This window comes from Antechinus flavipes, chromosome 2 (assembly GCF_016432865.1).
Source record: "Antechinus flavipes isolate AdamAnt ecotype Samford, QLD, Australia chromosome 2, AdamAnt_v2, whole genome shotgun sequence".
In the NCBI taxonomy this organism is placed as follows: domain Eukaryota; kingdom Metazoa; phylum Chordata; class Mammalia; order Dasyuromorphia; family Dasyuridae; genus Antechinus; species Antechinus flavipes.
Window position 1 is genome coordinate 563,970,012 of NC_067399.1, and position 19,086 is coordinate 563,989,097.

Here is a 19,086-nt window from a genome sequence, read left to right on the forward strand (position 1 = left end):
AAACATGTATTAAATAACTCCTGTATACCAGGCACTATGCTAAGTGCTGGGAATATAGATCAGTCAAAGAAAAGCAAAGTCCCTGCCCTCATAGGTATTGCAGTCTAATAAGAAAAGTCAAAAGGAAACTGAAGGGGAGGAGGGACGGGCAATATTAAGGATACCCAGTGTGGAGATATCATGTTCTGTGGAGTACAAATCAAACAAAACTGCAGACAGAAAGTAGAGAGTGAGCTGGGAAGTCCAGGTCCTTGCCCTCTCTAAAGGAAAACTTTAGAAGAGCACTGCAGTCCTCCAGAAAGAGGGAAGACACTAAGGGAGATCAGAAGGAACGGACTTTGATGTTAAGTAGTCACCTTATTCTGGGAGGAGCATCTTGTTCCCTGGAGCTCAAATCAAACAGAGCTGCAGATGTAAAATTCCATCCTGCCCATAAAATGGTGTTGGGGACGCACAGTGGATAATTTTAAACAACTGGAGAACAAAAGCATGGCAGCATTTAAATAAATACACACACACACACACACACACACACACACACACACACACACACGCTAGTATTGGACTGAATGTGGATGTATGGGGTAACAAAGAAGTGCCGAAACTCCACCATGGCCTCAAAGAAAGAGCCTTGGGCTTGGCATCTGGACGCCAGGTTAAAATTCTGCTTCAGATACTTAGTCATTTGGTGAGCATTAGAAAAATCATTTAACATTTTGGAGCCTCAGTTTCCTCATTTCTAATATAAGGGTGGAAGTACTTGAACTACCTATTTTATAGCTTTGTTGTAAAGGAAAGGACTTTAATAACCTTAAAGGTTATGAGTCATTCAGTAAGGAAAAGGTTCAACCACATTGAATGGTATCCAGCAGCATGGTAAGCTGTGTAAAGGAACAGGGCTTCTGCTCTCAAGGATATAATAATCATGTTTTTATATAGAAAGGCTTTATATGTATGTGAAAATGTGTGTGTGTGTGATACATACGTGTGTGTGTGTGTGTTTGTGTATACATATATATGTGTGTGTATGTATGTGTGTATATATATATATATATATATATATATATATATATATATATACTATTTCTATTTCATATTTGCAAAGTGCTTTAAAATATTAGTTTATTTTATCCTTCAGCACTTATCACACCCCTGTATTTAGTAGTATATGGTAGACTCATAATTATCAATAATTGACTAACTCATAACCACTCTGGAGGTAGATGCTGTTATTTCCCCCACTTAAGGACTGAGGAGACCCAGGCAGAAAGCGGTTGATTAACTTACCAAGGATTGAGTAATTTGCTAGTAAGTGCCTGAGACATGATTTGGGTAAGATAAGACCTGGTAGATGTTATCTAATTTCAAAGATCAGAGTTTTGTTCTGTAACATTGTATAACATGACTGATTGTATCCTTTCACACACATTTCTTGATATTAGCTTGCTTCTTCATTTGTTAACTATATGCATATAAATTGTTATTAATATCATCATGATAATGTATTAATACTTTGTTGAAATTGTTTAACAGGGATCTCATTAGAGCCCATCAGAGAATCAGTTCTGACTTCAATGATAAGAATGTCATAATTCTGAACTCTTTGAAAAGCTTGTTTCCCCATTTTCTCAGTTCAGTTAGACTTTGGGATGGCATGTATCTAGTCTTAGTAAATACTATATGGGAACCACCCTCTGTCATTACTTTCATATGAAAGATAGGGTTGCATACAAGCAGGTGCTGATTCATAATTTTTCCTTTATTTATTTTGATCAAAGTCCTAATTATTAGTTTTAAAAAAAAAACTTGAAGATTTTATAGTGGTATAGTAGACAGATGAGTAAGAACCTAAACGGGCACAATGAAAGTGATGCCCATTTCATTTTAGATAAGATGTTTTAAAAGATTTTTTTTTTAAATTTCAATTCCAAATTCTTTCACTCCACCTACCATCCATTGAGAAAGCAAGAAATATGATACCCTTTTAAACATATTAAGTTATACAAAAATTCCACATTAAATATATTGCAGGAAAAAATACCAAAAAAAGTGAAAAAAAAATCTACTTTAAGCTGTGTTTAGTGTTCATCAACTCTCTCTGGAGGTGGATAGCATTTGTTTTCATGAATCTTTTAAAATTGTCATGAATCATTGTATTGATCAAAGTATCTAAGTCACAGTTGAATATTGTTATAATATTACTCTTGCTTTGGTGCTGTTTACTTTGCACCAGTTTAAAAAAGTCTTCCCAGTTTTTTCTGATCCCATACTCTTCATTTCTTATAGCACAAGAATATTTTATCACATTCATTCATTCATATATTACAATTTACTCAGCCATTCCCCAGCTGATGTGCATTCCCATAGTTTCTAATTCTCTCCTATTACAAAAGAAGCTGGAATAAACATTTTTATACATAGATAATCTTTTTTCCTTTTTCTTTGATCTCTTTGAATTAATAGTATTGCTTGGTCTAAGGATATGCACAGTTTTGAATCCCTTTGGACATAATTCTAAATTATTCTCCAGAATGTCAGACCAGAATGGTTACAACTCCACCAAAATGCATCAGTGTCCCTGTTTTTCCTCCAGCCTTTGTCATTTTCCTTTTCTGTCATATTAAGCGATCTGAAAGGTATGTAGTGGTATCTCAATTTTTAAAAATTTTTATTTCTCTAATTATTGGTGATTTAAAGCATTTTTCATATTATTTGGATTGTTTTGATTTCGTCTAAAAACTGCCTATTTATGTTGGACATTAATTAGATGCCTGCTACAGGCACTGTGAATATACTTTATAATTATAATTTCATTTGATCCACTCAGCAACTCTGAGATAGATATTGTTATTATCCCCATTCTATTGTTGAGGAAATTGAATCAGAGGTTCAGTAACTTATCCAGGTGTTTACATTAAGTGTAGCACTGATATGTTACCTCTTGGGAGTGGAGGAATAGAAGAGGGAGAAGACCAGGATGCCTAAAGAAGGGCAAATAGGTCCAGGATGAAAACAGAACAAAGTCAGTAGTGGGATTGGGTTTGTAAGTAGCTACTAGAAAAGAGGAAGAAAGAAAGAGAAGAAGGAAGGGAAGAAAAATGTTTCAGGAAAAGACAATGACAGAAATTTCAGTGGTGATTTTTATTGTCTCCCCTTTGAATTTATTCTTTGGAGAAATTGCCTTCAATTCAATAAGGCTCAAAACATTGCCTTTTAAATCTATATGGATTTTTGTTGCTTACAGTATTAATAAAAACCATTTAAAAAATCATTATCATTAGAGGTAGAAATAATTTTATTTCCTTTTGAATGATTTTTTTTCCTCCTTCAAATTATAAAGTGCTTCACATTCCAAAAGATCTTATGGAATATTTTGTTTAAACAAATTGCAATTCTGAAATTCTGTGGTTTTTCTTTCTAATTTTAGCTAATCTTATTTAAGTCATCTCAAATTTGAATAGACACTCAATTTTCTATCAGGATCTATTGCTAGAACTTTGCAAAACAATAAGATAAGCCAGACAATGCTGAAAGCATTAGGCCTTTTTGTTGGAGATGTTTATAGGGAACTCAAAAAGAGAATGCAAGAGCATGACTGGAGAAATTCAAAGAAATGGGTGACATACAGGAAAGGAAGCTGCCTACCCACCCTTTCACTGGGGAACTAGCACCTCTGAAACAGGAATGGGAAAGGGCAGGAAAGGGTTATAACTCAGGTACAGTGTTTTTCAGGTTATAACAGGAAAAGCAACTCTTTGATGGTCTTACAAGAGGCAGTTCCTAGGACTTGGTACACACTGGGACTCTTTGGTTCATACTTCACAGTAATTCCAGGAACTCCATGGTCAGAACATCTCCAATATCAGGGCTACTCAGAGGTTTTATGGAGACTGGGCAGGGCAAGTTTTGCTTAAGCAACCCTGATTTTGATAACTGTATCTCAGTATAATTAGATTTACTTTGTAATCTTATACATTTTATTTTATGCATTTAAAAACATGATTCTGAAAAGTGGCATCTAGGCTTCATTTGGTTATCAGTGGAGATTCATGACAAAAAACAGTGCTTAGAGGCCCCTGATCTAGTCAGTCATTATTGTCCTTGTTGTAACTCAAAATTTTGAGTGTTTCTGTCAGACACTTGAGTAATGTCTTAATATCTTAAACATAAAAAACAAAACAAACAAAAAACCTCATTTCACATTGCCAATAAGAATTTTATCTGTTGGTTGAACTTACAAACCAGGTTAAAAGATGATATTCCATAAAGGCAGAGGCACTTGGGAGGACCCATAATGATGAAAAAAGCAAGTTTTATTTCCTTTGTTCAGTTCCAAGTTAGTTGTGCCTTAAAGTTAGCCTGTCTTGTTAGGCTCGGAGAAACATTTCTTCCTCTCATTAAATACAAAAGCTGGCAGTACCAGCAATTTGATTCACACTCAATGTGGGAAGAAAATACCTGTTTGTACTTTTAACAAGTAGAACCTGTTTTTAATATATAACTTGCCAACTCCTGACTGGGTGTTCTTTTTAAGTGTAATTACACCCCCAAGAATACACCTCTCTAAGCCTTAAATCCTTTTTTTCTCTTGGCTTCTCATTTTGTTCGGTTGCAGCCACACTATTTAGTAATTTATTCTTTAAGTAGATTGGGGAGCAGGGGGTAGGAGGTGGGAGTCATCCCTAAAACTAAGACCAGTTGCACCAAATGATTAAAGAATTAATTGGGAGTTAGGTCTGAATTGAAATGATATTGTTCTTGATGGGCAGCTGAATATTTCAGGATAATTTTTCCTCCCCTGCCACTTCATAACCTAACTTTGCAAAGTTTTGTATAGGAACCCATTTCATGTCAACTGTGAGAAAATTATGTGTGAGGAGCTTAAGTTGAATCTCAGGCTTTTTATTCATGAATTTGAGAAGGAGTATTTATTTAATCCACTGCTGCCATAGATAATTCATTTCTTGTTCTCTTTCATTTCTTTGTAGATGGTGGCCCACGGGAAACATTAATGCATTTTGCAGTGAGACTGGGACTGCTGAGGTTAACTTGGTTTCTGTTACAGAAGCCAGGTGGAAGAGGAGCTCTCAGCATACACAACAATGAAGGAGAGACTCCAGCAAGCCTGGCTTTAGAGCGGGGCTATCAGAAGCTTCATCAACTTTTAACAGAGTAAGCTTTTTTCTCCCTATTCTCTTCCCCTCAAACATTACCTCATATCTTCACATTTCCATTCATACTAACATGCTGATTGGGATTCTTTATACTTTCCCATTAATTGAGACCAAAACCTATACTTTCTGCTGGATTATCACAAATTTGTCCTTACTATCTTATCTATAAGAGTATCAAGACTTATGGGAAATGTAGATTTTTTTTCCACCCTAATTCTCACCTTCTCTTCCTTTTTTCTGTACTCTGAACTCTTAGTTGGGAGGTGGGGCATGCTCTCTTGCATAGCTTTTTGTTCTTTGATTCGTTACTGAAAATGTATAATGAGTCAGGGATTTTTGCTAACATTAGGCAATTTGTAAAGATTCTAAGACTTGAAACTTGTTTTTTCAAGATGTTATTTCTTTAAATTACAATACTTTAGTACCATAATCATGTATGGAAAATATGCATTAACTACAAGGGTTTGCTTTGAATTGCAACTTATATGGTTAACATAAAGAACAGAGGTCTCTCCTATGAATACAATAAAAGTCAAGAGATTTGTCCTGGAAACTTCAGTAAGTAATGCTTTCTGTGTACGTTTGTCTTCTGTTTTTCTCCAGTCTTTTTAAAGGGTACTTTTTTTAGGGGGGGAGGGGCATTTTAACAGTTAATGGCTTTAGGAAGTTTTTTTGAATTAAAAAAAAATTAACATAAGTTGAACTAGTAGTAAACTAGTTTTTCAGTGGAATGCTAGTAAAAACAGAAATTACAGGTACAATTTCTTAAGTAATGTATTCTTTTAGTTTTGTATCCTGCCATAGTAATTGGAGGGTGATTTTCTTTACATAGAGCTAATTAAAACCAATTACACTCATTCTTCTATGGTTGTTTCTTGACAGAAGTTCTTTAGATTAGTGTTCCCCAATTCTTAGGCCTTGGTGTCTTATTGACTTTGACTTGTTGATCTTTTACTTGGGAGTGTGGAGAGCTATGGGAATAGGAAAAGTAGGAAGAGTATTCAAAATCAAATTGTCTAGGTACTTGTATCAATGACTTTAACTATTTTATAAGTTTTCTAGTAGAACACCCCAAAATTGTTGATGTAAAAAAGTGCCTGGTATAGCATGGATGGTGGGAGGTTGCCATGTTAGTCTTGTAGATGTATGTATGTGTATATGTGGATACCTTAGTTTTGTTGATACATTGTTCTAGTGTGATATGCTTGTAGCCATATAGTTTCCATCTGGCTAATGTTGTTCATTTAGAATAATTGAAATTGGACTGATGGCTGCACTAAGGGAAAAAAAAAAAACAAAAGTTCTAGAAATTTAAACAATTAGCATTGTGGGAAAAAGGGGAATGAATTTCAAATGGAATTCCTTTAAATTTGGTTGTGTAGTTTAGGATATCTATCTATTATATAATACCAATACCAACAAAGACTGGCTGGTACTTAATCCAAATGGGGAAATAAGTTGTTACAACAGCTTCTTTTTGTGCTTGAAAAATATGTCACAAGACTGATGTTGCAACACAACTTTAAAGGAAATGAAAAGTTGTATGGAGCTTTTCTTTAAAGTATTGTTGCATTGGATTCCTATTCATATATTTATATATTTGATAGGGGATGGGAATGGGTGCCATCGGGTATAAAAGATCCCATGTTGTTCTTTGCCAACCACAGAGACTTGCCAGGGACTCTGCTCTTTCTCAAGCCTACTCCCCAGCAGTTTTGCCATTGACCTTATAGCTTTTATTCTGAATTTCATCGGATTGTAAGCTCCAACTCAAATCACTGATCTAATTAGACCCTGGGTACAGAGTATGCTTTGCCTGATCCTCCTTTCTCATACACACTTCTGCCATTGCCATCACTATTTGCTTCTTTGTTCTAGTATCTCTTTCTCTTCTCTTCTTACTCTATACCTTTTTTAGGCTGGTTTTCACAAGGAAAAAAATGTAATATTCAAAAATATTAAGAATAGAATTAGAGTTTATAGGAATCTCTCACCCACCCCTTCAAAAAGAGAGAAGCGAGCAGGGAATGCTGCTTAGAGCAGATTGATCAATGTGTGATTTTTTTCAAGCTACTTAGCAACTGAAGTTTATGTTTAACTTAAATCCTGTGATAGTAATAGATCTCAACACTTGCCCCTTGCTTTGTTATATTCCTCTTTGTTCTGATGAGTGACATCATTACAATCAGTGCATATCCATGCTCATTTGCGATTCACTCCTTCTTAAGTTCTAAACAGAACTAATTTGTCTATTCTATAATTTTAGACTCCCTCTTAACCAATTAGGATACTTCATGATTATAGGTGGGAATTATGGTTCTAAATATTCTTTCTAATAACTGCTATCTCTTAATGCAGAAGAAATTTAGTTGTGTCTCATAGCACAGAAGACAGAATAATTCAATCCAGTACTCAAATAGTTTCTTCCCAAAATTCATTAAAGATGTTCCATTTTTCCCTTGTAGTTAGTGGAAATAGCATTTGGATTTGGAATCTGATGACTTGATTTAAATCCTAACTGTTTCCCTGTGCTCTCCTTCCTCCCTCAGGTGGCAAGCAACTTGATATAGGTTGTGCTTGTGTAAACATGCAAAAAACATATTTCCATATTAATTATGTTGTATAAGGAAACAGACCCCCAAAAAAGCCTCACAAATAATAAAGTGAAAAAAAAATATTTTTCAGTTTGCATTCAGACTTCATCAGTTGTTTCTCTGGAGGTGAATCACATTTTTCATTATGAGTTCTTTGGAATTATCTTAGATCATTGTATTGCTGAGAATAGCTCAGCTATTCCCAGTTGAGCATCATACTTTATTACTGTTACTGTGTACAATGTTCTATGGTTCTGTTCAGTTCACTTTTCATCATTTCATGTAACTCTAGGTTTTTCTGAAATCTGTCTGTTCATCATTTCCAAAATAATATTCTCTTGTAATCATATATCACAATTTGTTCAGCCTTTCTCCAATTGGTGAGCATCCCCTCAGTTTCCAGTGTTTGTTTTCCTTAATTCATTCTGAGCTTTACTATTCTAGTTTTATAGGCATGTATCACATAATTACTTCTGTTACATTTTTTCCTCTATATAGTTTAAAAGGCTAATTTGGTGAGTTTCCTTTACATCCATATGGTCTTAAGAAAAATTTTGAAAGTTTTTAAAAAATTGTTTTATTTTTCTACCTTTAGAATTCTTATAAGCTTTTCATTTTTCTTGAGTAGACTTCCTCTACAGATGTTTTTAGTCCTTCCAGTTCTAATGTAGTCTTCCTTTAGAACCCTTTGAAATCTCCTCTGTCAGAATTTAAGATACATATCCCTTTCTTATTCCAGAAGAACTCTAACCACATATGATCTCTTTCTGATGTTTTTTCTCCAGTAATTGGTTTTTCTCTGATAGTGAGAATCATATCCAGTGTAGAATTTACCTTTGTTGACCCCTTCACTTTTTGAAGAATGAAGTCATCATTAAGTCAGACTTAACACTTCTACTTTTGAGAGAAAAAGAGAGAGAGAGAGAGACAGAGACAGAGAGAGAATGCCTGCAGATATTTGGTTAATTGATGCTTCCTGTCACTACTATTATTGTCTTTGTTTCAGGATTGATTGTGATCTTTTTTCAGACTATATCTGTTTTTTCCTTTTGTCAAGACTTCTCATCTATGAAACAAATAAAAATTCTGAAATTACATTCCTGATAGATTTACCATAAGGAGAATATGTTATAAACTTGAATACTCCATATAAATGAGCTGCTGTTGTGATCATTATTGCTAAAAGGGATCTTGATGTTATGTGGTCCATTACTTTGTTGTCATTATCTGATTGTCCAAATGTAATAAAAGCAGAATTGCAGTTATATACTTTAGAGCAGAAGGGTTCAGGTGAAACCCAGGATTAATTGGCTCTTTTACCTGTAAGAATGTGGAGGTGGAGTTAAAGGCCAGGTTTTTTGTTTTCTGGAACTATGAATGTTCTTATCAATCCTCAAACCTTCTTCTCACCCCTCATCTTTTCAGATCTTCTCTATAATTCACTCCAGCCTGGGAATAGTTACTTATAAAGTAACTGACGTTATCCTCTTCCTTGGAATAGAGGATGTGATTGAGTATTTAGATTTCAAAGGAATTCTCAATAGGTAAAGTAAATAGATGGAATTCATATGTGAAGCAAAGTCAAAGAGTATTAACTGTGTCAATAAATTGAAAAAGCAAGATTTTCCTTATATTAAATGTTATATAATCACATTTAATAGGAATTGGCTTTTATGTTATGTGTGTTGAATATTTTCAAGGAGTGCTAATTGATGTTTTTTGGATAGCTTCCTTGGCTTTGGAGGAGACCCCCAGGATAAAGAAAGGATGGAAAACTTGTAGCCAACAGACATCTTAGTTCCTTAGCCATTTGACTATTAAGTTTGTGGGAGTTTTATTGTATCTTGCCAAAACTTCACTTTATGATTCTTGGATTGCATTTCCATTAAGTTATTAAAATAGTATTTCAGAGGCACTGGTTTCTCTTTTTATCCATTTTACATTTTTTCTTTTGAAAACAATATCAGATTATGATAGAGGAATTTTTCCTTTTTCAAGTATATTGCTTCTAGAGAGTATGGAGAACGTATACTTTAAAAATTTTCTTTTTTATGAGATTATGTTTTTAAGTATACATTTCAATCTGGCCAACAACTATTAAGCACCTTGTGAAGGTCATCGTTTAGACACCAGAATTAGATGAAAAATATGATAGTTCCTGCTTTTAAGTTTTCTGAAGCCCCCTAGACAAGGGATATTAACATAAATGTAACTACTGACAAAATATAGAATGTAATATAAACAAAGGAGAGATGCTCACAAAGAACTCTAAGAAAAATTTGATGAAGAAAAATTCACTTTTAGGTAGCATTTTAATTGTTTTTTTTTTCAGGTGATTAGAAGGATTTTAAAAAGTGGAAATATAAAAGAACTACTTGTGCAAGTATCCTCCCCTCAACTTTTTTTCTTTCTTTTATTCTTCCCTCTTGTCTTTCTTTTCTTTTCTCTTCTTTTTCCCCACCCTCAGTATTTCAAAAAATTAGTCTCAGAGGAACTTTCCAGTTTCTCTAAGGCCTTGATTTCTAGGGCAACACATTTTAATTGGACAATTTTTTCCTCCAGGGTCATTATGTCTTTCTGCTTTTTGCATCTCTGGTTACTGTATTAATTCTCTTATTTTGTAAAGCTCTAGATAATTAAAATTAAATTTGAGGTAGCATCTTAGCATCTCCTTTTGATAATGGCAATTGCTTTGGGAAATGAAGTATGACTGACATATTATAGCATTTTCTATGTGTCAGTGATGCATACTATATGTAATATGGTGTATATAATTTGTGACCAAAAAGTGATATTCACATTGTACTTGCGGTCATACAGCAGAAGTTATTTTAAGAGTTTTAATTCTTTAATGTTGCTACAGCTGTTATTTAGCATTTCTCTACTCTAGGGGGCACTAGCATTGCACATCGGAACTCACAAATCTCGTTTTATAAGTATGGAGAGCTGCCTAGAGGATAATAAGATGAATGAAAAAGAAAATGGTTTTAGAGTATGGCATTATAGAAGACTATGTTTTGGATAGATTTTAAACTTATATAATTAGGTAGCCCTATCCCAGGAAAAATTTATCCTTTCCATAGAAATAGCTATTAGAGTTTCTGTGGAATTTGATGTGAGAGGTCTTCCTTATAATAAAATGTTCTTATTGAAACTGTTAACTCTCTTGAAAATACTGAAGAACTCATAAGATTGTTGTACTGTGATCTTCAGCTTCACTCATATGTATCTAGATTAGTTTATTTATTGCACAAGTATAACAAAAGGTACTAGAGTAAATATTCTTACACTAGATGTTCTAGATAGAAAAATGTTTCTGGATAGAAAGCTTGCACTTCCTGAATTCTCTGAATTTCTTCTTATCAGTTTGAGATAGATACTTTTTATGATATTAAAAAAGAGCATTTAACATCACCTACTACACAAAGCATGTGCTTGAATACATATACATATATATGAAGTATTGATTTCTGACATTGCAGTATTGTGTATTGCAGTAACGACATAATTGTAATATCTGTATGATGCAGTGCACACAAACATATATGTGTTTGACTATCTAGAAATACATATATATGTGACTGTATATGTGTGTGTGTGTGTGTGTGTGTGTATGTATTTTCTATATGCTCACCCCTAGCCTTTAAATAAAAGATATTTGAGGGTAGAAACAGGACTTTTTGTCTTTGGATCTCCCTAGCATTTAGTATAACTCTTGGCACATTTTTGCTACTTAATAAATGCTTGGTTGGTTGATTGATTTACTGGGTTGTAAATGGGTTCATTATAGTATCTCCATCAGGTGATTGGAAATCTCTCAAGCTCATGGACATTTTATCACTTAGATCTCAGTTTTGCTTCAGAGAGTTGTGATGCAACATGGCTTAATTTGTTAGGTTGTTTCCTATGGCAACAGTATGTAATGTTGGAAATACACATTTGAAGGATTTTCCTTCAGTGCAGATTTAGGACAAAGTAAATGTGAGGAGTGAATAGCTAGAAAGAACCTTTTTTCCCTTTTAAATTTGTTTTTAGATTGTTTCAGTTCTGTGTTGATTTTTTTGTGACCTCATTTTGGGGTTTTCTTGACAAAAATACTGGAGTGGCTTGCCATTTCCTTTTGCAGCATATTTTTACAAATGAGTATCTGAGGCAGTAAGAATTAAATGACTTGGCTTAGGGTCACACAGCTTATAAGCAGGATTTGAACTCACAAAGATTAGTCTTCTTGATTCCAAGCCCAGTACTCTATCCACTGTGCCACCTAGCTGCCCCTTTGTTTTAGATTCATAAATAACTAGTGTGTGTGTGTGTGTGTGTGTGTGTGTGTGTGTGTGTGTAAAATTTGCACTAGAAAGTACTAGTAGTTTTTTTTTTTTAACTGCAGCTAGATCTGGTGAATAGAGTGTTGGATTTGGAGTCAGAAAGATTTGAATTTAAACCTTGTTCTTAGATACTTACTAGGTGGACATTATTTAACTTGTGCCTTTCCTCCTTTATAAAATGGGAATGAAAGTAGGACACATCTCTGAGGGTTGTTGGAAAAACAATGAGATAATATGTTTAAAGCACTTTGTAAACCTTAAAGTACTATGTACATGTAGTAATAGTTGTTATTATTAACCTTCTCTGTTACTTAAGTGTGAGAAAGGAATACATGGTATAGTATTGTCAAAGAGTGAAGGTGTTAAGCACTTGACTGGCAGGTTGCATGTGGCCCACAATTCTCTCAAATGCAATCTGAACCAGAATGAAATGGAATTGGGAAACATATAACAAAAATAAAAAGGCAATAAAACATAATATTAGATTTTAAAATTGTCAATATCTGAACCACAGTGAACCTTTTGTATAGTAATCTTTGTGTTTCTGTTTGATTTTGGCCATTGGTCAACATAGTTTATAGAGTTCCCATTGTTAATGCCAAGAAGACTAGATTCAAAGACCCTCTCTGATATATACTAGCTCTCTTACCTTGATAAAGTCACTTTAACTCATTGCCCAGTGGCAGTTCTTTAGGATACTAGATTATAGAAAAGGTATATTGAAAAAGGATGTTTCACTTACCAGGGAGTTCCTTTTACTAATAAAATTAGCTGATTGCTATCTTTCAATGCATTCCTACTGAGATAAGAAACTAAAATGTTTCAATCAAAATTATTATTAGAAGTTACAATTCAAAATCAAGCTGAAAAAAGAAATTGCAAAAAAAAGAAATTAAGGAGAATTTAGGCTTACTGTTTCAAAGAGTTAATGCTTGTGAGGTTATTTATCTAACATGAGTCTACTGTATGAAAATATTGAATTTGTGTTACTATGGTGAAGTTTAACTTAAACAAATCATGTATTCCATAGAGTGGCTGTTGGGACTATAAAAGGATTAGAAGAGGGAAGCTTTCAGGAACGTGTTGGTGATATGCCTCTTACGTATGCCTTATAATCTCAATTTTATTTCAGTTCTCTAGTAATAGCCAAATTCAGACACTATTGATTTGACTCAGTTTAATTTAGAAAAATAGATAAAATGATGTACTTTCAAGTGTTTATACTTTAGGAATTCTACTGCATTTCCTGTTCATTAAAGAGACAAGGGGAGGGATAAAGAAATAATGAGGTAAAATGTAGCATTATTTAAATGATTTTCTTTCCCACCATCCAGACACTCATTTTTTATGCTCAGGTTACCTGATTTCATACCCAGAGTTTAAGATACTGAATTTGATCAGAAGACTACCTAGTAGAGAGTCTAAACTCAATCAGACCTTCCCTTTAATTTTAGAATCTTTTCTTCCCTTAGGCATATAACTTTTCCTCTCCTAAGGTTTCTATTGAGTATCTTGCTCTGACTGACAAGTATTGATGTTTCCTAAAAATCAAAATCCTTAATTTCCTGCTACTGAGCAGTGTATTTTTTGCTTATATTTTATTTTTAGATGTGTTTTCAGTTATTTACAAAAGCAACCGTAAATCAAAAACCCTAAAACTTTTTTTTGGCCAACATTTCAACTTCCATTTCTTTTTGCTTATAACCACTTGCCTCCACAGTCTAAACCCCTGTTATTAGATAAAGAGTAGCTCTTCCAGAAAAAAATGCCACATTAAGGAGAGCAGAAAACAATGACTAAACCAGTGCCTAATTAATCTTTTTTTTAAATACAAATATGTCTGTGATTATTTTGAACTGGCAATATATTACCTCATAGTCAGTAACTGAGAGGCAAATGTATATTTGCTGGATTCTTTTATTTATTCCTTTCTACCTATTGACATTCTTTCCCCTTCATCTTCCTCAGAATTATGTCTGCTTTTTTAGCACTCATTAAAATGCACTCTGTTGGTGCAATTGTAGTTTCTTTGAAGATATTGCAAAATTCATGAAATAAGGAACTGGTTTTAATAGGACCTTGTCAGAAATAGAATTGGGGCAAAGTGTTTACTCTTTGGACTATGCTTCTTTTCTCTTGCTTTAATATAACAGCTTGATGCAGAATGGGTGTCCGGTATTCTTGGTGCTTTGGAAGCCATGTGTGAGTATTTTTTCCTCCAGATTTCCATTAACTGTCCATCATTGTTGTTCTCTATTCATTTTATTCTTTACTCCATCTATACATAAGAAAGAGATTGAACTTCCTCTCTGCCATCTAGTGTTAGGAAGGCTAGAAAAATGTAGTTTTGTTCATTTTTTTTTCCCCTTAAAACACCCTCACAGATGTGAGCACTTCAAAAAATACTGAAAATTTACAGTTGTAATTAAGGCCTTCTCCATACAGCAAGAAAACCCGTTTGGTTGTTCTGAATCTTCAGTGGTGTTGTTTTAAAGGTAGAATGTATTTCTTGCACATCAGCAACTAATTTGAATTTATTTTCTATGACTTAATTACAGTGTCATAGATATAATATATGACTGAAAATTTCTGCACTACATTAGAGATAATTATTCACAGATAAGCGTGATAATGATAATTAAATGGCCACAATGTGTGTAGTACTAAGGGGTCCAAAACTCTTACTTCCTAGCAACCTTGTGAAGAAAATAATGCAAGTGATGTTATTTCCTATTTTAAAGTAGAAGAAGCAGAGTTAAGTGATTTGACAGTAGTTACACAGCTAAGAACCCTAAGCTAGAATGTGAACTCAAGATTCTTGACCCCCAAGTTCAGCATTTTTTGTGTATGCAGTAGAATGGGCCAAACCCTTGATTTATCTCCTAGCTCTGATCATTACTAGCTAGGTGACTAAAAACAAAGCACTATACCTTTGTGAGCCTCAATCTTATCTTTAGCATTAGGATAATTAGCATTTGTATTACTTTTCTTGTGAGATTAGTGAGGAAAAAAAAGGGTTTTTGTAGGATGTGTATATCTCTAAATATGCTGAGAAATGTATATTTTTTGTGCTTTGCACAGTTGTAATAAAATCTCATTTAAGCTTATGATTGTAATCTTTATACATTGTGAGCTAAAGTTCCCTGTGTATCTTTGCCATAAAGCATTCTGTGGTCTTTAACATAGTGAGATAGTGACTATATGGAATGGTTGTCACGGTGAAAATGGGTGCTGTTAACTTTATATACTTTAGATGACTGGATTTTAACTTGACAAGTCATTAATCCACTCAACTAACTGTAAGGTTCTTTGTGAATTATCAATAATTTCATAAATTATTATGCAGAATTATTTTTGTTTGGAAGGATCAAGAAGTTCTCGTTTCTAATCCCAGAACTTTACTCAGTTTGTGACCTTAGGTAAATCATGGAGTTTTTCTGAGCCCCATTTTCATGCTCTACAAAATAAATAATAATAATATCTATCTCATCTATCACCTAGCTATTGCAAGGATTAAAAATATATAATGTGCTTTGTATATTATAACATGCTTAACAAAATGTAAAATGATTATGTTATTGTTATAGCTTTTGTCCCAGGAGTTTCATTTGTGTACTAGGGACTCAGACTGTGCCTTTGCTAATATTTTTGACATAAAGATAGATTAAAGGCATATGTCACAGTCTACTGTGAGTCAGATTTTATAATTATTTCTGAGTATAGCTCGGGTTACTTATTTCATTTTAAAATGTTACATAGACGAAATCTTCAACAAAGATCCTCACTGAGCAGCTAAATTCAGAGGCAGCTAGGTGGCACACTAAATAAAGTGCTAGTCTTGGAATCAGTAAGACCTTCGTCCAATTTGGTATCAGACCTGAGCAAGTCACTTAACTACTTTTGGTCTCAGTTTTCTCAACTGTAAAATATGAATAATAATAGCAACTACTTTTCAGGATTTTTGTGAGGATCAAAAGGAGGTATTATTTGTAGAACACTTGGAACAATACCTGGCACATTGTAGGTGCTGTGTGAATGCTTATTCCTTCTCCCTCTTCTCTGATCTACTTTTAACTTCTCAGATTGTAGAACTGTGGAGTTAAAATGAATCTGAACATTCAACTGGTTCGACTCTCAGACTCTCAGTTTTTAAGTTAACAAACTTCTGGGTGTCAAGATGTTAAGTTACTTGCTCTAAATCACACAGCTAACTAATGTCAGAGTGGGGACTAGAACTAACCTGTGCCTGCTGTCCAGTTCTTCAGCTGTGCACTGGCTGCTTATTTGTGACATTAGGGAAGCTATTTTATAACTCTGTTTTCCTATCTTCCAACTGGGACTATCTCCAAAGTCTGAACTAACTTTAAAAATCCTCTCCGGCTGCCAAATCCTATAGTCCTATGATTTCAAAGCCATACCTTTATTTTTTCAAGTCAGTTGCTGTTGTCAGCACTATTCCTTCCAATCCCTGATTTGCCTGATTTTTAATAAGGAAGAAGAGTTTGGAACTTCATTCTCCATGACAGTGAACACATCCCTCACTTCATTTAGGCCTTTGAGTATAAGTAGTTCACTATATACCTTCAAGTGTGCTCATCACCTCTATTAGGAAATGTGCTGTATTTCTTCATAGATCCTCCAGAAACATGATTGGTCATGATATTGATCATAGTTCTTAAGTCTTTCAGAGTTGTTCTTTACAGTGTTTCTGTCCTTGTAGAAATTCTTCTCCTGGTTCTCCTTACTTAAAATTTCATTGCTTAATACTATTCATGATTCCCTGAAATTGTTTCTTTCATTTCAGGTGATATCATTTTACATGGTGAAATAATAATCCATTTCATTCCTATAGCACAATTTGCCTAGCTATTCCCCAGGTGGCTAAGAGAAGATCTAAAATACCCTCTTAAAGTCTAATATTGTTCTCAGTTCTTCTTTCCCCCTCTTAATCTTTCCTTCAGAATCAGGAAGTCTGTGTGGTTTATTTAAGGTGGATCTTTAACTCCATCTCATTCCCGATCCCCACTTGTTTTCCTGTTGAAGTTGAAGTGTTTCTACACCAAACTCTGTGTGTATTTATTTGTATTCAAATCTCCTTAGTCTGTTTAAGTTTAAGAGTGATATATTCATCTGATGCAAATTCCTGTCCCACCCCTTCTTCCATGTTTTGTATGCTCTTTTCAAGCACCTGTTATGAAAAACAGGAAGTTTCATACTTTTCTTCCCATTCCCTTCTTTTAATTAATTCTTCCTTCTTTTACACTTTCTTTTTTTTTCTTCTAAAGACCCCCAGAACAAAACCTTAGGACCTTTGGTTTTCTTAATTAACTACTTTACCCTGTGTATTTTGAAAGAACATAAATTTCACCCTCTGTGAGATTATTAGCACTAAATCATCACATAGCTCCTTCTGTTTTTTTTTTTTTTTTGATTTTTTGTTTGTTTGTTTTTCTTTTCTAGGTTCTTTGGACTCCTGACACTGTATTTCAAATTCCTACTCAACATTAATCTTTTCATCAGAAAAGTTTCCAAATTTGTCATTCCATTAAAGTACCATTTCTTCTGTGCTTCTCCACCTGCTCAAACCCTCTCAACCCTCTATCTTCCCCAGCCCCCAGTCCCTTTAGGATTATATTCAGCTTTGCTTTTTGTCTTTTTGAAATTTTTGTTTTTGTTTTTATTTTTTACAGTATTTTATTTTTTCAAATACAGGCAAAGATATTTTTCAACATTTACCTTTGCAAAATCTTGTGTTCCAGTTTTTTTTTTTTTAAATAACTTTTTATTGATAGAATCCATTCCAGGATAATTTTTTACAGCATTATCCCTTGCATTCATTTCTGTTCCGATTTTTCCCCTCCCTCCCTCCACCCCCTCCCCCAGATGGCAAGCAGTCCTTTACATGTTGAATAGGTTACAGTATATCCTAGATACAATATATGTGTGCAGAACTGAACAGTTTTCTTGTTGCACAGGGAGAATTGAATTCAGAAGGTATAAATAACCCGGGAAGAAAAACAGAAATGCAAGCAATTTATATTCATTTCCCAGTGTTCTTTCTTTGGGTATAGCTGCTTCTGTCCATCTTTGATCAATTGAAACTGAATTAGCTCTCTTTATTGAAGAGATCCACTTCCATCAGAATACATCCTCAAACAGTATTGTTGTTGAGATATACAATGATCTCCTGGTTCTGCTCATTTCACTTAGCATCAGTTCATGTAAGTCTCGCCAGTTCTCTCTGTATTCATCTCTCTGGTCATTCCTTACAGAACAATAATATTCCATAAACGTTCATATACCACAATTTACTCAACCATTCTCCAATTGATGGGCATCCATTCATTTTTCAGCTTCTAGCCACTACAAACAGGGCTGCCACAAACATTTTGGCACATACAGGTCCCTTTCCCTTCTTTAGTATCTCTTTGGGGTATAAGCCCAGTAGAAAAACTGCTGGATCAAAGGGTATGCACAGTTTGATAACTCTTTGAGCATCGTTCCAAATTGCTCTCAGAATGGCTGGAGGTATTCACAATTCACCAACAATGTATCAGTGTCCCTATTTTCCCACATCCCCTCCAACATTCCACATTATCTTTCCCTGTCACTCTGGCCAATCTGACAGGTGTGTAGTGGCATCTCAGAGTTGTCTTAATTTGCATTTCTCTGATTAATAATGATTTGGAGCATATTTTCATATGTCTACAAATAGTTTCAATTTCTTCATCTGAGAATTGTCTGTTCATATCCTTTGACCATTTATCAATTGGAGAATGGTTTGAATTCTTATAAATTGGAGTCAATTCTCTATATAGTTTGGAAATGAGGCCTTTATCAGAACCTATGATTGTAAAAATGTTTTCCCAGTTTATTGTTTCCCTTCTAATCTTGTCTGCATTTGTTTTGTTTGTACAAAAACTTTTCAATTTGATATAATCAAAATTTTCTATTTTGTGGTCAATAATGATCTCTAGTTCTTCTTTGGTGTTC

The 19,086-nt window shown here is 34.1% G+C and overlaps 1 protein-coding gene across 1 annotated transcript in view; it reads left to right on the forward strand.

The window, feature by feature from the left end:
- Positions 1-19,086, forward strand: part of AKAP13 (A-kinase anchoring protein 13) — a 209,310-nt gene that overhangs the window by 11,231 nt on the left and 178,993 nt on the right. Inside the window, exon 2 of the mRNA XM_051981057.1 lies at positions 4,989-5,172. Within this exon, the coding sequence (XP_051837017.1) occupies positions 5,012-5,172 (161 nt within the window). The 5' untranslated portion in view covers positions 4,989-5,011. The remainder of the gene's footprint in view (positions 1-4,988; positions 5,173-19,086) is intronic.